Below are 20,626 nucleotides of genomic sequence, written 5' to 3' on the forward strand. Positions count from 1 at the left end.
CAGTGTAGTTGGAGAGGATTGAGCTGGAGGAGAGTAGCAGGCAAGGATAGTGAGGGGGAGAGGGCTCCAAGGGGCCCTGGAGGGGCGTTGGCTTTGACTGTGTCAAGAGATGAGATGAGAAGTCATTGGAGCAGGGTCGTTTGATTTAAAATGTGCCCCATACAGGACAGACTGTAGGGGGCAAAGGAGGGAAGTAAGGAGAACTAGTAATTCAGGCAGGGGGTGGTTTATCTATTGAATCCTACTGCTGTTATTCCTACCTTGAGTTGGGGATGACTTGTTACCCATCTTTATGTCCTCCAAAGTAGCAAGTGCTCAGTAATGCACACAGCAAATACTCGATTAGTGTTTGTGAACATGGCAGGGAAAGAAGAGAAGAAAGAGACGAAGAGAGAAGGAAGGGAGGGACTCCCGTCTCCAAGGTAGAGAGGAGGAGAGCAGACATTCCAGAAACAGAGGCAACAGCAGGTTCAGGAGGCCGAACCGAGCCAGAAAGACCAGGAAAAGGAAGTATGTGCTACAAGGGTTGCCATAGCAACAGACAGCTCTCTGGGTGGGTAGCAGCCAAGCCAGCTAGCACAGGAAGGCACTGCATCCCTTCTGTCCCTGACCTGGTGGGTCATTCATCATGAGCTAGTGCCCATCCAGGAAGCAGCTCCCCTGGAGTACTTCTCTCAAGAGCTCTTTTAAAGCCCAAGGACACTGTACAGGAACTGCCCCATGACCACTGCACAACAGAGATGAAACCAGGGTGGGGCAGGGATGGAGTGCAGATCTGTCACACGCCACACACGCAGGACTACTCCTGGCTCGGAGTGAACCATAGGAGCTTTTGAAATACAGGATCCACCCACCTTCCTCATTCTTGCCTACTCCTAGCCCTCACCATCCTGCCTCCCTTTCTGTGCCCTTTCCAACTGTATTCTAGTTCCCTGGGCAACTTTATCCCAGGAAGGCAAAATGAGCCTGCTCAGAAATAACACCTCCAACAGATCTGTATTCACTCCCAGGACATTTAATGGGATCTCGGCTTTTGCTTTCCAAAAAACAACTGGAAATCTCCCTGATACGTCATTCTTTCTTAGTCTATATCTGCTACTCACACTGTTTTATTCACCGTGGCACAGACCTCCTGTTAAAACCCACGGCTTTTTGGGTAATTTAAAGGAAGCTCAAGAGCAAAGCACTCATGAGCAGGCACTAGTCATCGTGAAGCTTCAAAGAAGTTGATATTTGAGGAAATGGTTCATCCTGACCTGTGGAGTTTGGGGTTATGATATTGGAATTTAGTAAATTATGAGCTTGAACCTCCCACATTTTGAGAGTCTTGTTAAAGCATCCTGACAGAGATGGTTTGAGGCCTTAGGTTTCGAAAAACTTAAATGTGCATCCCATTCTGCATCTCTTTGATGCTTTGCTCACATTAGTCCCAAGGACTGATCTTCTGTTCTGCCTTCTGAGATGTGGGACTAAGCAGACTGAATGGTAGAAATGCACAATCAGGCACCACTCCAGGGGCACGTTTGCTGGGAGTCCTGGAGGGCTGTCTCTGAGAGTGTGACATAGTGTTTGCTAGTGCCACAATCTGCCCCGCTGCTTAGAAGATAATGTGACTCACACAGAGTTTTGATGCCACTAATAATTGCTCATTCAGAAGCCCTGGCTTTTCTCCAAACCAGCATCCCTGGTTTTGTTCATCCGCCCACATTCACAATCGTGGTCTTTCAGAGCATCTGTTGGGAGCCCCCTCTTGTGCACACCCTGCAGTCCCGCCAGGATGCTGAACTGGCTCCTTTGGTCCTGATCTTGGCCTCCCTCTTCTCCCTCCCCTCCCACTGAACCACTAAGTCTATTCTGTTCCAACCCCCTAGAGAGCAAAAATAGCAAACATTTATAAAGCATCCTCTGATATAACAAGTTAAGGATTCTTCACTCAAATGTTTAAATTGTTATCTTTTGACTAAAATAAAAAATCAGTTTATCCCATGATGATTATAGCAAGTCTTTGAGAAGTTGGGCCCTCTGTAGTTATGGAAATAGTGCAGAGAGAGCAGGTTCCTTCTCTGTTCAATTTTGGTATTGCCTGCTCATCCTGCCCAACTAGTCATGTGCTCACCCACAGGTTCTGTCTCTGTCTTGTCCGCGTAGCACCTGTGCTGCCCTCTGAATAGAAATTCATTCGTCCTTCAGTCATTCAGCAAGATGTTCTACACCTCGACTATGTTCATTTCAGTACACCAAATATTCTATCGCCCCGACTATGTTCATTTCAGCACAGCAAATATTCTATCGCCCCGGGGGGATTATTGACGGGTGGCCAGTGTGATGATTCCCAGGCTTCTTAGATGGAGACAAAAAAGTTAGTTTCACATTTCTGCTGAGTAGTATTTCAACTGTTTAAAATGGAGAAGAGGCTGGATGAATAGATAGATAGATATAGATAGATGATAGATAGGTAGATGATAGATAGATGATAGATAGATAGATGATAGATAGATAGATAATAGGTAGATGATAGATAGATAGATAGATGATAGATTGATAGATAGATAGATGATAGATAGATAGATAGATAGATAGATAGATAGATAGATAGATAATAGATAGGTAGATGATAGATAGATAGATAGATAGATGATAGATGATAGGTAGATGATAGATAGATAGATAGATAATAGGTAGATGATAGGTAGATAGATAGATAGATAGATAGATGATAGGTAGATGATAGGTAGATGATAGATAGATAGATGATAGACAGGTAGATGATAGATAGGTAGATGATAGATAGATAATAGGTAGATGATAGATAGATAGATAATAGATAGGTAGATGATAGATAGATAGGAATATGACAGATAGATAGATAGATAGATAGATAGATAGATAGATAGATAGATAATAGATAGGTAGATGATAGATAGATAATAGATAGGTAGATGATAGATAGGTAGATGATAGATAGATAGATGATAGATCGATAGATAGATGATAGATAGGTAGATGATAGATAGATAGATAGATAGATAGATAGATAGATAGATAGATGATAGATAGGTAGATGACAGATATTTGTACTTAATTCCAAAAACTTCACCTGCTAGAGAATTCTCCCTCCACCCTCCAATATTAGATTAAATTCCCAATTTACCAAAGGATATGGAAACCCAACTAAAGCAAGGTGACCACACATAGCTAAGCAAATACTACCTGTCTCTACTGCACTATCTTCAGCCCCTGCAAATCCCTCAGAGGGGCTTATGACAACCAGAGGCTTAATTCTGTTCTGTGTTATAATCTTTTTACACATGGGACTTATGTGGCTCTTTGGAACGAACTTGCACAATCTATGCACTTAATGCTTCTACTGAATTGAGCATTTACAGGTATTGGCACCCTGCTCTAATTTTAAGCCTAAATTAGCATTTTTCCTTCATCTGAATAATGGAGAATCAGCCCTCAGGTGTTCTCTGACATCGGGCCAGTCAACATTCTGAAAATGCCCATTTTTCTATGGCAAATCATTGAATATCTATTACCTCATCATCAGAAACACACACACACATTTATAACAGTAAATACAGTAAGTACAAATCTACTGTAAAGAATTTGAAAAATACAAAACAAAGTGAAAAAGAAGTCACCTGTTGGACCAATCAGAGGTAACTACTTTCAATTCTTTAATGTACCTGTTTCTCTTTTTTTCATTTATAAGTATAGATATATAAGAAAATGAGGATCCTGGTATATTTATTATTTGTGTTCTGTTTCCTTTCTGCACTCATCCCATGAGTGTTTTCTCGTGTCACGCAGTATCCTTCTAAACCAAAATGTTCACGGCAGCATAGTATTCTGCCACAGACCGATACTATCATTGATGTCACCATTCCCCATTTTTGGAACCATAGGTTTTCTATTTTTGCTGTAAGTAACACGGAATGAACATCCGTATACAAAAGTCTTTGTGTACATGAATATTTCTTTAGAATCAATTCCTAGATCAATAATTATGGTATCAAAGGGTAGGCATATTTTTCAGGCTTTTGATACGTAAGAAATTCCATCAGAAACAATTTACTCTTTCCCATGTTCAGAATGCCAGTGTCTGAGTTCATGGCTCTTGGCCAAGTGTCAACGAACAGCAATAAGAATCCCAATCTGTCTGTATTCAATTTGTCTTCTATTTTACCTTCTGGATGTTTAGTCGGGTTTAACCTCCAGCATCCAAACAAACATTCCCAAAGCTTCTTAGAATCTGTCAAGCTTGAGAAATTAACTTGCCCACAACCTCTTGACTGCAGGCAATTTCCAAAGCAAATCCTGTTCAGAAATCTGGCTTCATGTGTAGAAGTCCGACAGTGGTTACACAAATTCATTCCACTGCCCTTTCTCTGAGGAATGCGGTGTATCTGGCAGGGTAGTAGGCAGCAGTCTGTATGGAGGTGAGAAAGACACCCCTACACTGAGGCCTCTGTCAACTACCAGCAGAACTGGTCTGGGATTTCAACATGATTTCCAGCGCAGCCAGCATATTCTATCCTAGATTTTGTTTAGCTAGTTTGCGGTAGGCACTATCAATCATCCCAGGGCATAAAAAGTGCGGGACCAAACTGGTGTTTTCTAAATCTCTCTATTCCTGGAAAGACTTCATGTTCTCTTCATTGAATTGCACAGACCTCCTCCTTTACTGATATGAGTCCCATTGAGGAATATCCTGAACTTGAGGACAATTTTATAAGTGAAGAAAAGGAATTACAAGAGGAAGGGGAGGAAAAGGAAGAAGAAATCTCTAAAAACGCGAACACGGAAATGATTTCCATGGAAGCACTACTCAAAGTGTTCCGAGGAGCAAACGAAGCACGGGACGCTAACAGATTTGCCAGCCACCAAAAGGCAGAGAACATGTATTCAGAGGTTGGTTAGATTATTTCATACAAGGGGCAACCTGTACCCAAGAAAAGTTTCCCTCAATTTTGAGCACATGTTCATAGAATTTCTCCCCAAATGTATCATCATATAGAAATTATGATGATTCCTTTAAAAAACAAAAATTTTTAACATTATCAGGATTGTAAAGTTAATCAACTTTTTTTTTTTTTTTTCCTTTTAAGGGCTTCATAAAAGTATTTCAGGACCTAGGTTCCAAGAATCTGGAGCCAGTTGAAGTTGCTGTTCTTCTGAAGCATCCTTTTATTCAAGATCTGATTTCAAGTTATCCAGACTATAAAATCCCTGTGAGTATTACGCAAAGGTACTAATGCAGTCTTAATTTGGTTGAGTTCAGGTTCAGGGCTTGGTGGGATATCACAAATGTGGAGGAGCAGAAGGGGGGAAGAAGCTGGGCTAGGCTAGCACAGGGTCTGAGGAAGCTAAACTGGTAACAGCGTCAGGCCAGAAAGGCCAGCCCTCAGTACCCAAATGGCAGCAAGTTCAGACAGAGTAGAGGTGACGATCAGTGCATCAGTACCATGATAGGACTATCAGTATATGGCTAATACTATTAGCACTACAGATAGGACCGCCAGTACTAGGGACAGTACCACGGAGCTGCCCCACCGGGACCTGAGGACTTGGGTCTACCACAGAAGGCTGGAGGTAGACGGCAGTTAAAGCTGGGTGGGTGGCAGTATTCATATTCTGCCTTATTCCAGCCATCGAATGGCCCTGGCCTATGATTGAAGAGTATGGAAAATAGAGTCCCCCTGCCAAAGAGAACTAAGGGGACCATGACCCCCAACCAAGTGCTGATTTATTCACCGTACTCTAATCGTGGTACACATTGTCTCTGTAGCTCATGCAGTGACAGTGCTTATGAAGGAATGTGTGAGGGTTCCCTCAGAAACTGTTCAAGATGGGAAAACTGAGGACAAAACCTAAAGAGACCGGACCAAGTCAGCAGAATAAAGGAAGGAAGAGAGGAAGAGATGTGTCTCAGAGCTACCTTAACCACACACATCTCAACCACGCGTGCTGAATGTGCACCCACCGGGCAAGTCCCGGGTCCCCAGCAGTAAGGGCTACAGAAAGCAGGGGGTGACCCCCTTTCAGAGTGTGGCAGGTTGCTACAACCCTCTCACAAGCCTCACACACTTAACAGCGTGAAGTCTTCCTATTTGCCTCCTGTTAGTTGTTTATTGGACTACAAAGAGTTTGCTGAGTTTAAGGTAAAAACGCTTTCACTTTGACAAGATGCAAGTGATCTAAGAGGCGTTTCTCCTGACCCCTCAGTGATAACCTGCTATGCCCGGAAATCAGACTATCCAGGCTTAAATATCTTTGTACCTACATTTATTTGTTCTAAATTGATGGTCCTTTTTACATTTTATTACTTCTGTTGGCAATAATTGAAATTGATTTCTAACCAGCTGGCAGACACTAAGCACTTCCAGTAGTGAAGTATGATGATAGCATGTAAGAACATAGTTTCTGGAATCATAAAGTCATGGGACTGAATCTCGGATCCACCACTCACTAGATACCTGACCTTAACTTTCTCTTGACCCTGGCTTTCTCATCTGTTAAATGGGGATAACACCCATTCCTAATTCAAAGGGTTGTGGAAAGGATTAAAGGAGATGGTGCCCCTAAAGCACTGGGCACAGTATCTGACACATGGCAAGTACTACAGAAACGACGGCCGTTAGGATATCTATTCAATACTGAGCACTTACCACTGAGGCTAGTAAAATAAGTTTCCATGCGAGACAGCAACATGAGTACCAGACTCAGTTGCTGCTCCCAAGCAAATTCCACTTCTGTCTGCAACAGAATTTTTACTCACAGGAATTCCATCAATAACAGAATGATAGAAGGTAAACCACACCCAAGCGCAAAATTACAGGATTTCAAAACATAGGACTTTCTGTGCTAGAAACTGAGTCTTCAAAGATGGCTGGGGTTTAAGAAAGTTGAGAGGGTGCGGAGAGAAGGTCTATGTGGATTTTGCTGTAGGGGTGGAGAGGAGACCACATCCTGGGTGGAAAGAGAGGCCCGGGGGAAGGTATGGAAGCTGGGCAGCATGGAGGAGTGGAACCCCACTGGTTGAAGAGCAGAGAGCAGGCTGTGAAGGACTTGGAGTGACCCCGTTGAATTAGTAAGATCAGGCCAGATTGCAAAGAACCCAGACACCACATGGGGAAATTTAGTTTCAATTTGAAAAGCGACGGAGAATGGCTAGGCTTCTGAGCAGGGGCATGAGGTGATGTGAATTTCTTCATCCCTAAGTGTTTCTTTGCCTCTTAATCATATCATATCATTTTGTCTCTACATTTAACAGGCCTCTTTTTTAAATTATTCGTGTCTCTTTATTTAAACAGGCCCCAAATATTTGGAAATGTGGTTGGCAATGTTCTAAGCCATTGTACTCATACACCCCACAAACATTTACTCTTCACATTGAGACTGATACGTCACAGGTCCCTTTTCGGCATCTTATACTCCATACTTTCATTCATAAGGACCAACTTCCTTCCCCACTTAGGATGAGGAGGGGATAAGTCAGTGTGACCCTGGAATTAGTGGGGACGGAGCACATCAGAACCAGACAAAGGGTGGAGAGAGGTGGGTGGGTGGGTGTCACAGAAAGGATGGACAGCAGTCTGCCAGCTGTGGGTGTCTCCCTGCTTTTGCTTTCCTCTGGGCAACCGTCATTCTGTGTGAGATGTGTTCCAGAAGCCCATCACTTGAGACTGCATTTCATCCTACACATTCTGTTCCACATTTCAGGGAACAGCCCTATTTTAAGCCAGTAAAATAATGTTCGAATCCTTAGAATTATATATAATAGGGTTTATCTTACATTACCAAGAACAATTAGGACCCTAAAACGATGCCACGCTTATTTCTTCCTATAATGGGAGAAGAAGTCCCTACAAAGTCAAGACGATTTGGGGAACATTCTTACTTCTGGAGACTTTAGAATGACTTAATATGATTGACTTGCAGAGAAGATTCTATTGGCACTTTGCTGAAAAAAGAAACCCACCAACAGATGACTGACTGCCTTCGAAGTTAAGTCCCTTGAAGATGTGTTCTGACGCCCAGGGAAAGCTGAAGTCCACAGGGCTCTAGTTCGTTTGCATATTTCCCTCATTTTGGAAGGAGTTTTATCAACTTGCGCCCCAGCTGAAGCACTCCTGACGTTTCTGAGCAGCACAGGACCGACTCCGTTGTGGCAGGATGTCTGATGTTCTGGGCTGCAGCCCACTATATTCCAGGAGCACCTTGATGCATTGATGACCAAAATGACCTCTGCACATTCCCCAAATCCTCTCTGGTGCACAGACCCCTCTGGCTGAGAGCCCCCCAGCTGGAGGGTATCTGACCTCCCATGAACCAGCCTAATAGCTCAGGTATCACCTGATACTCTAACAGTAGAAAAAGAGTTCATCTGTCTGTCTGTCCAATGGTTCATTCCTTATTGCCAAGGTGCTTCTGCTGAGTCAGCCTCTTCAACCCTCCCCATCCTGGTCCTTCGCATCTCCTCCCTGTCGCTCCAACCTGGAATCTCATGAGAGGACAGTGGACCACCCGCTATCATCTAATCCGGGCGCTTTCATCTGATTGTGACCCAAGGAGAGCTGAGCCTTGGACCTGAAAAGCCTAAATGTGATGTTTGAAAAGGAAAGAGGTTCTCTTTCCAGTAAGGTGCTCTATTCTCATTTTCACTAAGCAAATAAAGAAAAGAAAGAAAGGGAAAGAAAAAAAAAAAAAAAATCTCTGAAGACTCAGTTACCAACACTCTCGTCCTGTCATCATTTTTTTGCTCCAGATATCCATGTACAAGTAAATAGATCACATTTTTAAAATGAACTTTAACCACAGTGATGTTATTTGAAGATCTTTCAAGATAAGTAGAGCAAAAACTAGAGTGTGGTTTTTCAGGTTAGAATGTTGTTTGCTGCTATAAACAGTGGGAAGTGAAGGTTGTCGCCTAACAGCTCTATGTTTACAAGGTTCATGTTTGGAAGCAGCACGCATTTTAAATACATGTGAAAAAAAAGCGAGTGTGCGTAATTATTTTGATATGTTGTATTTTTTGCTCCTGCTGGCGGGTGACCTGGCTTTGCAGTTAGGAGAGCAGAGTCAAGAACCACGCTGATTAGGTTCACACTTAAGAACTGTGTGACCTTGGGCAAGTGACCTCGTAGTGCCTTGGTTTCCCCATCTGTAAAATAGGCTTAATTATCAAACATACCTCACAGGGTCCTTGTATGGATGAAATGACTTAATCCATATAAATTGCTTAGCTCCGTGCTTGGTAGATAGAAAGCACTCAATACATAGTAATTATTATCACTGTAATTATTACTGCTGGTCTGCCGGTGGTTGCAGCTCACAGGAAATATTCTGAGCCGTGCAAAATTGTACATGAATGAACTAAAAAGCTGGCATTTCAACTCCTGAATTCAGTGTCTGCTCTTTGGAAAGAAAGGAGGCTTTCACTGGTGCAGTGCCATGATGACAGAGGGTCCAAACCAAAGTCCCAGAAAGCCCCATGTGGTCAATTCCTATGCAGAAGATCCAGATTGTGTGTTGGATTCTATAGTTATTTAATCTAAAGTCACTTATTTAACTTCAGTTTCATAGATCTTTTACAGAGAGGTTATTTTCAAGGAACGTTCCTAAATTGTTAAGAAAATGCTTTGGTTAAATGTAACAAGATCAATGAGGACACTGTCAGTGGGTGGTTAGTGAGGAAAGTCAATTAATTTCCTCTGATAAATAGATTTACAAGTATAAATGGACATTGGATTTTCTATACTAATCCAGCCAGTGCAGTTTCTTGTGATGCAAACATATGCTGAATAAATGTAGATTTCTTTTAACAAGCCTGTACATCGAGCATACAGCCTTAAAATTAAGGGTTCCAGTCACTAGGAGATAAAAATAAATCTTTTCATGTTAAAATCATAATGTCACAGGAGAATTTCTTAGAAACAAATGAGTCAGGACCCAATTACGTGAGGGCAAAATACCTATAAATGTAAATGTAACTGGAAGGGACACAGTCTTCAAGGTATCTGACTTTAAGATATACTCCAACCATCTCCTTTATGTTTATAACAAAACATGATGGCTGCTTTGGCGCTTTGTGTTTTCAAGGCACCCATGTCAAACACTTCCAGACTCTCTCAGGCTTTTCTCCACTAACTGCTACTGAAAACTATGGCCCCTGATTTCAGCTATAAGTCTAGCCAATCTGATTTAAATACTAGAGTTTATAATTTTCCCCCTTGCTCTGGAGTGTCAGGTAATCACAGGACAGCTCATTCCTCAATCCCCAAGTTAACAGTCCCTAGTCAGCATTAGCCATTTACAAACAATATGCTATGCAAAGAAGACATGTTAGTAAGAGCTGTGGAGGGTAGGACCAGAATGGTCAAGGGCGAGCAGCTGTTCTTTTTCACTTAGCTCACCTAAGATTGACTTTTGGCTGTAGGAGATCTGTATTTTCAAAGAACAAGCTCTTTCAAGAAAATGATTCACTATGGTTCCTGGCAGTGACTGATTCAGCGATGTGTGCGTCCCTCAGCAGGGGGTCCGTTCAGACGCTGAACTAACTCATGTTTTCATGAGTAAAATGACTATGGTCAAATAGAAACCTCTGGGGCTTCCCTGGCGGCGCAGTGGTTGGGAGTCCGCCTGCCAGTGCAGGGGACGCGGGTTCGAGCCCTGGCCCCGGAGGATCCCACGTGCCGCGGAGCAGCTGGGCCCGTGAGCCACAACTACTGAGCCTGTGCTCTGGAGCCCGTGAGCCACAAGTAGTGAAGCCCGCGCACCACGGCTGCTGAATCCCTGGAGCCTGTGCTCCGCGGCGGGAGAGGCCACGACAGTGAGAAACCCACGCACCACAGGGAGGAGTGGCCCCGGCTTGCCGCAGCTGGAGAGGGCCCGCTCAAAGCAGCGGGGACCCGGCGCAGCCAAAAATAAATAATTAAATAAATTTATTTAAAAAAAGAAACCTTTGGAACTCAGCTCTGAAGAAAAGAAACATATCCATAAAGCACTTTCCTAAAAAAAAAAAAAAAACTGCATAAATATAATTCTACATTTTTCACACGTGCTTGTACCCCTTCTACATTGTGATAATGTCTTAAATTTATTTTGAAAACATCTGTGATTTAAAATGTAACATAGCTGGGCATTTTAAGTGGACAAAAAACAGATCAATCTCTAATATTAAAAAAAAAAATAAAAAACAGAAATGAGATAGTCCCCCCACCCTCAAAATAATCTGCTGTTCTAAAATTCTGCAAATCTGTAGACATGATTAACTTGGCATTAGACTTTTCCTTTAATAGAAGGTGGATACTGTTTGTTATTGATTGATAGGGAAATAATGTTTTGCCTTGCCCATTATTGACAAACTCTGCTTTTTACAAATGTTATTTAATCTGATATGACAACTCTGTTATTAGATATTATTAGATGAGGAAATGGAATCTCCAAGATCTTTGCTATCTTTCCAAGGGCACAACTAGTAAGTTGCAAGGCAGGATTCAAGCTAGAGAACAATTTTCTCAAAGGAAAAAGCAACTTACTGTTTAATCACTGCCACATATTAGGTGATCATTAATTCTAACTCATTTATTAATATTTGTGACTTCTCTTTGAATCTCTTCTCTTAGGATGTTAAAATAATTCTCCAAAGGAGTGAGCATGTACAAGGAAGTGATGAAGAGAGGTCTCCTTCAAGACTCACAGAGGAAAAGAAATGAAGACAAGAGAGGGGCATGAATCTTCCAAACATCAAATGTAAACATGGTGTTTGTTGTATACATTGTCATCATAAGTGTAGTAATGACCCCTACCAGGCTATGAGGGGCACGGAAAAGGGAGTCTTCCTTAACTCGGAGAATATTCTGTAATAAAATTTAAATTTCCAAGCAAAAATCCAAAGTAAGGAAGAGTGCATTTTGAAGTGATTCTGAAAATAAAAGGCACCAGAACAATATGTTCAAATATAAACATACACATTAAGTCATGAACAGTCCCTGTGAGGAGTATCTACATTAGGCAGGTACAGTGAAAATTCCCCCAAAGCTCCACGTCAGGGCAGCGTGGCTGCATGAAGTTTGTCATTCTTGCTCCGTAAAATTCCAAGCTGTATCTCACTAGCCAAGGAGAAAGCTGTGTTATCAGCTGCTGGTATAGTCATGATCCTATTATCTATTCATAATTCTTTATTAATAGAATATATTTCTTGTATACATAGAGGTACAATTATAGCACTTGTATAAATTAGTGACTCAAATTCAGTGATACTTATCTGAAGAAAGTGATTTTGTTTTTGTTGTTTTCATTGCATTTTTAAGTGAGCACTGATGTATTTTCAGTGGCTGAGCCTCTGTGAAACCCCCTCTGGGTCTCCTCTCTGGCTGCTCCTTCTGTGGACCTTTGCTGGACCCTCCTCTTCTACTCAGCCTCTAAGAGTTGGAGGGTCCCAGCACTCAGCCTTCTCTGTCCACAGTCAATTCCTGGATGAGTCATCCATTTCCAGGACTTTATGGGGCCAAAGCTGAAGTTTCTATTCCCGTCTTCCCCCCAAATCCAAACTTCTCTCTTACTGTCCACTTGATTACCACAGGAATGGCTTATCATCATCACAAACTCAACATATCCAAGCCAAAGAGAGTGAGCCTTCACGTCACCCCTCTGCTCCAACCCTCTATTGGAGTCCCATCTCGTGTAGAGTCTGGTCCAAGTCCTCACCTTGATTTTACCCCTCGCTGCCTGTCTGATCTCATTTCCCGATATTCTCCCCCAGCCCGCTCTGCTTAAGCAACAATTGTACCTTGTTGACCCTGGAACACAACAGACACATGCCTGCGTCAGGGCCTTTGCACTTGCTTTTCTCTCTGCCTGGTCCCAAATATCTGCATGGCTTGCCCCCTGACTTCCTTCAGGCCTCTGTTCAAATGACACTTTGTCAGCAAGGCCTTCCCTCAACACATAATACAACATAGAAATAACCCACCATCCCCATACCTCTCATGCCCACTTTAATTTTTTTTTTTCCATTGCACTTATCAACATCTGACAAATGCATGTTTACTCTTTTGTTTGTCTGTCACTCCACTAAGTTGTAAGTTCCATGAAGTAAGGGATTTTGTGTATTTTCTTTATTGCTATGCTCCTGAACCTAAGACTAAAATCATAGCCAGCTTTAAGTTGCATTATAATACATTTGTGCAAAACATGTAGAGGTATCACATTTTGATTGATCCCTAAAAAATTGAGCCATCCAAAGACAATTTCAATTGTCAGTGAGAATTATATTCTATTTCTTGAGAGTGACACATTGCCTAAATCTGCTTCTTGTGGGTCCCATTCCCAGAACCCTCGTCCTCAAGATGATGGCGGATGGTGATGCAGAAGCTTAGGAGGTGGAGAAGAAACCCAGCCAGAGATTTCACAGTTTCACCTTAGCTGATTCACTCGTAGTTCTAGTTATTCTAGAGAAGGGAGCTGAGGAACATCTGAAAATAGGATTCAAATAAATAAGATATCATGATAAGGACACAGGCAGCCAACCAACCCACATTTTATTAAGGACTGAAGAAGACAAGGCAACATTACATTGCACTAGAAAAAAATTAAAAGCGGAGACAATGGCTCTGTAATAATGCCTTATATTTCCTTGTAATTTCTTGCTGTAATAATGTTCTTGCACAGTGTATTTAACGAAGGAAATTGCAGAATTTCCCTCCTGAGGCCCATTGTCTCATCTGAACTGTAGGAGAGCAACCCACACAAAGGTCTCCCTGGTGGGTATTTGCCACCATGTCAGTCTCCAGTCACCATCAGGATGGAGCCGATCTGGTGGTGGAACATGACCTAGAGATGTAAATGGAGCTCTCGCACTGCAGGTTCTGGAGCAGGCAAGGGTGGAACTTCACACTGAAAGCAGAGACTGCCTGGGATTCTGCCAGAAGAAGAAAGAATGTACTGGAAGCTCCTCTCCCCAAGAGCCTTCCAAGTCTTATAATTCTAGTGATCACCCAACCATCTTCAGATCATTCTGAGGCTGCTTTTGCCCTGCACATTACTATGTCCTCCAGCTATTGCTTTTGTGAGACGGATCTGAAGTCTCTGATCTCGGACTCTGGATACACCATCAAGATACCTCTCTTAATGCAGCCCAGGATGTCAAAGCCATTGTGTATGGGCATACGCGCACACACACACACACACACGAACCCACACCTGCAGATTTTGAGGAGTCTGAGGTAACCAAAAGAAACTGATGACTTATATTAAACTTACAAATAACTAAAGCTTCTAAGCCTTTGTTTCATGTGCTCTAGTTCAACCACATTTCCACCTATCTTAACAGAGGCCACTTTTTAAAAATATTAAAGTACAGGTATTTACATATAACCCTATTAAATTCATCTTTCAAATATGTTTTTGTATTCTATTGTCATGGTGTTAAAAGAAAATTTATAACCCAATTCTACCATCTAGTACACGTGTACTGTCTACTTACATGGTGGCGTAGCTGTCCTGGTCTCAGAGCCCTGGGACAGGAAGGGTCCTCACTCCCTCCTGGGAAACTCCTGGAGCCTCGAACCATCTGCCCTCTCCTGTGGCAGCATCTGTGCTCCCCTGCAAGTCCTCATCTAATTTAAAACAAAAGAGTTCATCTGATTTTAAATCTCCCAAAGGAGGCTATCCCTTTCAGGACTCTGTGCATTCAACCCAAATACCACTCTTGAAAAGCCAACCGTCAAGAGGCCATCATGTCACATGATGAACAGCTGAGCCAACCTTTCTACCAGGCAATGGTTCTGACGTACATCATTGCACTTTTGGTGTATGTTAGATGACAAGATTCGGGGATCACCCAGAACTCATTTTAAAACTGTCAAAAAATAATATAGTATTTCCTATGAAAAGAAAGGGAAGCTGATGCTATTTTCTTCTAAAATAAATATATCACCAGTGATGTCTCAATGAAGGGATTACCTGGGTAAAGATGGTCAAGGAAACACAATGTCCGTTAACGCATGGTACAGGCAAAGGGTTAGGGTTCCGGCACACCTAAGATGAATGAGAGAGCAGTGAAGCTGGGGAAGTTCACTACTTTACCACGAATTTTTCTTCTCTTTCTTCCCCTGTATAGGTCTCCTCATCCTTCTTGCCTGGCTGTCAATGTCCACTTATTTCAAAGATCCATTTCTTCCTCTTTAACAAAGACTGATATTTTAGACTAATTCATGAGAAAAACCCAAAAGGGGGCCACAATTTCTTCTAAATCATAGGTCAAGGAGGTATCAGCATGGACTGCTTGAAACAGCTACTTCCAGAATCATTTGCTGCCAACATAACATTGGCCTCAGTGGACGTTCACATCATCCATGCCCACCTTCTCTCCACCCTCATCCAACTCACACACCAAATTGTCACCCTCTTCAACATCTCCCACTATTTGCACCATCTCCTCTCTTTTTGGAACTAAATATGACTATGTTCTCCAGCTCTCGCTTCTATGAGATGAATCTGAATCTTATCCTAGTTGCTCTCCTCTGGACAGCAATGTGACATTTTACAGGGTTATTCATGATATCTTCACGCTATCCTTGGGAACAAGGTAAACAAATATGGACTGAATGACAAGTGAGTTTGTAACCAGTAGAGTGAGGTTCACAAACACAGAAGACTCATGACATGAATTATTTATTTTCCCTCTCCCTTAATGGGCTGTTAGCTATAGGAAATACTGACTATGTCTCTCTTACTTCTGTGATACAAAACATCAACAAAGAAATTCAAAGAGAGAGATAGAATTCATGTGAATTATAATTGTGGTTGGCACAATGTTGGAAGAAATTTGAATTAAATTATGCTTAATAAGAAAGATAGGACTCAATAACAAGGTTAGGATATTAATAATAGGTCACAATAGGTAATAATAGCTAATATTATTGAAGGTCTACTGTGAGGGAGGCACTGTGCTGAGTGCTTTACAGGCATTATCTCATTTAGTCTCATAACTCTGTGAAGTAAGTACTTATGTGTAAATGGCCATTTACACATAATGAAAATGACAAGTAGAGAGATTATGTAACTTGCCCAAAGTCACACAGCTGGTAAATTATAGACATAGACTAGGAACCCAATATGAACACCCAAAGCCATCCTCTTACCTAGTTTGCTCAACTTGAAGTACAAATCACCCATTGCATAAGCCCAGGATGGAAGAAGTATGACTTAGCAATGTTTAAAAATAAAAGCAGAAGGGTTTTGGTCAAAGTGAATTGAATCTAATTTGCTGTGTGATGTGTCCGCTGAAGAGCCCAGTGTGCTCAGAGCATCACTGGTAGGAAGGGAGATGCTGATTTTCCTCTGATCGGTGCTGGTTAGACCTCACCGGCAATTCTGTGTGCAGTTCCTGGCCACACGCTTGAATATATGCACAGTGTATGTATGCAGAGGAACTGACATATATGTTCAGAAAGGAGTTTTGAGTTCAAAACCCCATAGTCTTAGCCATAAGTAGAGAAACTTCCAATGTAAGGGGCAAAGGAGCCATCTCCAACTATTTGAAAAGCTGTCCAGATGAAGTAGCTTCTCTGTGGTCCCCAGGGATGAACCAACACTAGTGGTGAATGTTGCAGCGTGGCAGATCTCAGCTGACCATGAGAAGCTACAAGCTCCCTGTTGCCAGAAGTATTCTGACAGATGCAGGGTACCATGCGGTACCATGAAGGGAACCTAGAACTTTACCCCTTTGTCCTCCTCCAACTGTAGTTTTACCTCTACTGAATCAGCTCCTCAGCTCTGCAACCCCAACTCCCATCTCCCCAAAGGGCCCTTTCAGTGTGGTCTTCATCATGTGTGGATCTCACCTTTCTTTAAAGCACTTTGAGGAGGCTCATCCCACTGTTTGAGCACCCCCTATTTCCTTGCACTAGAATTCCTACCCATGGTGTCCATTACCATACTCCAGCCACTGAGCTGTTATCCTGTCCAGGCCAGCCTGGGGCTGTCTAAGGGAGGATTAAATAGGAGTAGAAGAGATACAGACAGTGGATGAAGCATTTGGCTAGATGACTATATGGCCCAGCCCATCTCTGAAGTTCTCCTGGGAGAGCTCCTCCTCCCAACCTCCCATGCTATACTGATGGCAGCACCTGTGGTTCTCCTGGACTCCTATTCTCAGAACTGGGGCTGTATCCTTGTCTCTTCATCCTTTTCCCCCCTTCACACCCAATCTTACTGATCACTTCTTACAAATAGCCCTCACATCTCTCCTTTCCTTTCAGTGCCCACTCACCACCCTATTTCAAAATCCCTCAAAATCCTTCTTCTAGACTCTTGCAATGGTCCTCATTTGACCCCCCTACTTTCTGTATCTTCTCCCAAAGCCTCCATCGTTCTACCCCAATCCAGCCTCTACACTATTCACAAAATAATCTTTCTGAATCTTTACTTCAGCATGTCACATTTTTGTTTAAAAACCTTCCCTCTGCCTCCTTGTTATCAAATAAATTCCACATCTCTTAGGATGTTATTTAGAATCTGATTCTACCTTTCTATGCTTATCATCTTTTTCTCACACTCAACTTGACACAGCTTCCCTCAGCACGGCTTCTGGTACTTATTAGATACTCAATAAATACGAAATGGATTAATAAGTGAAGAGGAATGTCTCCTTTTAACAGAAATTCTAGCAGGTGTAGAGTACCTTTTTACAGTAAAGATGTTCCTACAACCTTATATGTCCCTTATTCTGGATCTGTGGAGAGAACCAATTTAATCTTTTCAATATTATTTGTGTGTGTGTGTGTGTGTGTGTCTGTGTGTCTGTGTGTCTGTGTCTGTGTCTGTGTGTGTGCAAGGAGGGTCACTTTCCTCCTCCCCAAATGGCCGCCTGCAGCTCTGGAGGAGGGAGGCTGAGTGACATCAGGTTACATCTGCTAGAGACTGAATGACTCATGAAGCTAATGAGAACCAAGAATCCTATTATAATCACCTCCTTTTAGCGCTGGGAGCCTAGTCGAGCCCTGAACAGGTCAGTGCAGCAACCCCCGCTGTCTGGGCTCCCTCAGGCTCCTCCCCTGCTCCTCCCCTTTTTTTCTCTAAATAAAAGGTGCCCTAACTCTGCTTCCAACACATTTTGCAACTTATTCTGTCTCCTGTTGTACTTAGCTGGCACGTTTGACTTAGTAAGAAATTTACGCTGCCTGTTGGATAGCTCCTTCCACCTCCAAAGTTTTCTCTGCCATGTTCTCTGGTACAGACTTAGAGCATCCTCTGTTACTCAAGGCATCACCAAAGATTCTGTTGAGCCAGGGCTAAACAAATCTACTAGCACATTCACTGTCAGATTCTTAGCAGAAGGACAGAGGGAAACGTTGTTTTCAAGCTTGTGTCAAAACAAATCTGGAAAGAGATGCCACTAGCATCTTGTGGCCACAGTTCAAAGCCCCATAAAGGCCTCACAGGGCTCAAAGCAGCACTCCGAGCACTTGAGCTCCAAACAAACACTGTTGTGTCTTTGCTCACTTCACGGCTAACCGCAGGGAGACAGCGACACTGAGCGCTGTCTGAAGCAGCCTCACCTTGTTATGCGCCCCACAAACCAGGCTGAAACCACAACATCCTTGTGTTCTGCATAGGGCAGACTGCGCCATGGACTCCCAAGGGCGAGAGCTGAGCCTTCTCCCACCAATGTCACCCCCTTTTGAGCCCCTTTCACGGTAAAGCTCCTATAAATCTAGGAGAGCCATTGCCACCATGCTACTTGCAAAAGGGTCCGCGGGAAGAGTGCCCTGGATGGAAGACATCTCTTAGCTTCTCGTGCTCCAGGAGAACTTTACAACTTCTTTCTGAACGGAGCGACTCTAAAAATATGCTGCACTTATTTCTTTCAGAGGACAACTTCCTCCAAGCTGATAACCATGTTTCTAAATATTGCGTTTTCCTAGGGGAGGCGGGAGAGATAGCAAGCTGGTAGTAATAAATACTTCTTGGGTATTTGACAAGTGCCAGCCACTCTTCTAAGCACTTTCTAAGAATTAACTCATTTAATTCTCATCTATAGGCAACCTTATAATGTAGGTATATACCTATCCTCATTATAAGGCAGAGGAAGCTAAAGCATGAAGGGGGTAAGGAGCTCACCTAACTTGCACAGCTAGTAAGAGGCTAGGATTCCTACCTGGGGGGGAAGCAATCTGTTTCCAGGGTCTTTGCCCTTGACCCTTGGACCGCGCTGCTTCTCTGTCATGTGGGCGTCAGGTAGAGGCATCCCAAGGTATAACCACGTGTGTAAAATTCCCAATAGTTCCCTCAGCTAAGGATTCAGCCCTCTGCCCTTTGAGCAATGCCTCCTTACTGATAGAAATTTGCCACCAGGGGCCTTGCCTTATGCAATCTGGTGCCATTGACTTACATACCTGACTTTTGTGTGGTATGTCAGGTATTTTTTGTGGTATGTCTGTGTTCCCAATCTCTCTGTCCTTCGTCCCCCCCCTCCTCCTTCAGATTCCATATGTCTTATCACGGTAGCTCTCTCTCTGACCTTCAACCTGACCACGTGTGATCTAGCCCCCCAGTTCAGCAGGAAGGGTCTAAACCCTCTGTCCTGACAAAAACACCTGAGGTCAGAGGGACAGATGAGGCCCCAGAACACACCTCCCAAGCTAAGCCCTCGACTGCAGAGGAGCCGTGCTAGAAGGACTTGGCAGGTATTTAAAAAATACAGAGCAGGTCAGGATATTTTTGTAATGGCTTCTTAGTCTATCTTTAATTTTCCCACTTTTCAAAGACAGCACAGGATAGATTTCACTTCTCTTTATTCTACTACCAGGAAACAGAGCACAAGTGCTGTGACAAACAGCAATTAGCACTCATCCTCCGTGCTGGAGAGGCCACAGGGCATGGCGAGGACTGTCACACACTAATTGGCTGCGACCAAATATTACCTGGCAGTGCCGTGGGAAGCCAGAAATTCTGAACCTCATGCAAACTCTCTTAAACTGTAAATATTGACAACTAGTTCAAATAGTTTAAAACGTTGTGTGGGTCAACTCTGTCTAAGCCAGACGACTACGTTCGTGGGCCTTGCGTGTTTTCCTATCAGTTTCCCGTGGTCAGGTTTCCCAGAGGGGCTCACTCCAAGCAAGTCAGAGGGCTGGTCATGAGGCTGCTGACCAGCCCTACAAGAGTAGAGACTGCTGCCAAGCCCTACGTTTCACAGCTTCAAATACACCCTGAGCCACGGCCACCACTAGCTCGTACGGCACCAGGCACCGCCTGGGAGACACCCCTTCCTGCAGCCTGATATGGCACCGTGGCAGGCCACGGCAGATCTAGTTCAGGGCTAACAGAGCTCACCCTCACTCTCCTCTCAGCTGGTTGCATTTTCACAGTGCACAAACTGCCCAACCGTGCACAGCAGCCTTGACGTGGTCCCATCCAGCACAACTGGACACTCCAACCATGTGGACGAAAAGAAAAATTAATCTGAAGAAGGAAGGCAGTCAGTGGCCACGGTTCTCCAGCTATCCTTCTGCAAATCCTGGGTTGCCAGGCATTCGACCTCCCGGGAGACTAGGAGTGCACGGCTAGACCAAGATCAGAGGTACCACCCTCTCTGCAGCCTGTCTTCTTGTCG

At 43.3% G+C, this 20,626-nt stretch overlaps 1 protein-coding gene across 2 annotated transcripts in view; it reads left to right on the forward strand.

The window, feature by feature from the left end:
- Window positions 1-20,146, forward strand: part of SPEF2 (sperm flagellar 2) — a 185,125-nt gene extending 164,979 nt beyond the window's left edge. For both annotated transcript variants that reach the window (XM_082382147.1, XM_082382148.1), the window contains exons 34-36: window positions 4,675-4,914; window positions 5,112-5,234; window positions 11,631-20,146. In XM_082382147.1, the coding sequence (XP_082238273.1) occupies window positions 4,675-4,914; window positions 5,112-5,234; window positions 11,631-11,720 (453 nt within the window). In that variant the 3' untranslated portion in view covers window positions 11,721-20,146. The remainder of the gene's footprint in view (window positions 1-4,674; window positions 4,915-5,111; window positions 5,235-11,630) is intronic.
- The last annotated feature ends 480 nt before the right edge of the window (window positions 20,147-20,626 follow it).

This window comes from Balaenoptera borealis, assembly GCF_965194805.1.
Source record: "Balaenoptera borealis genome assembly, chromosome: 2".
Taxonomy (NCBI): domain Eukaryota; kingdom Metazoa; phylum Chordata; class Mammalia; order Artiodactyla; family Balaenopteridae; genus Balaenoptera; species Balaenoptera borealis.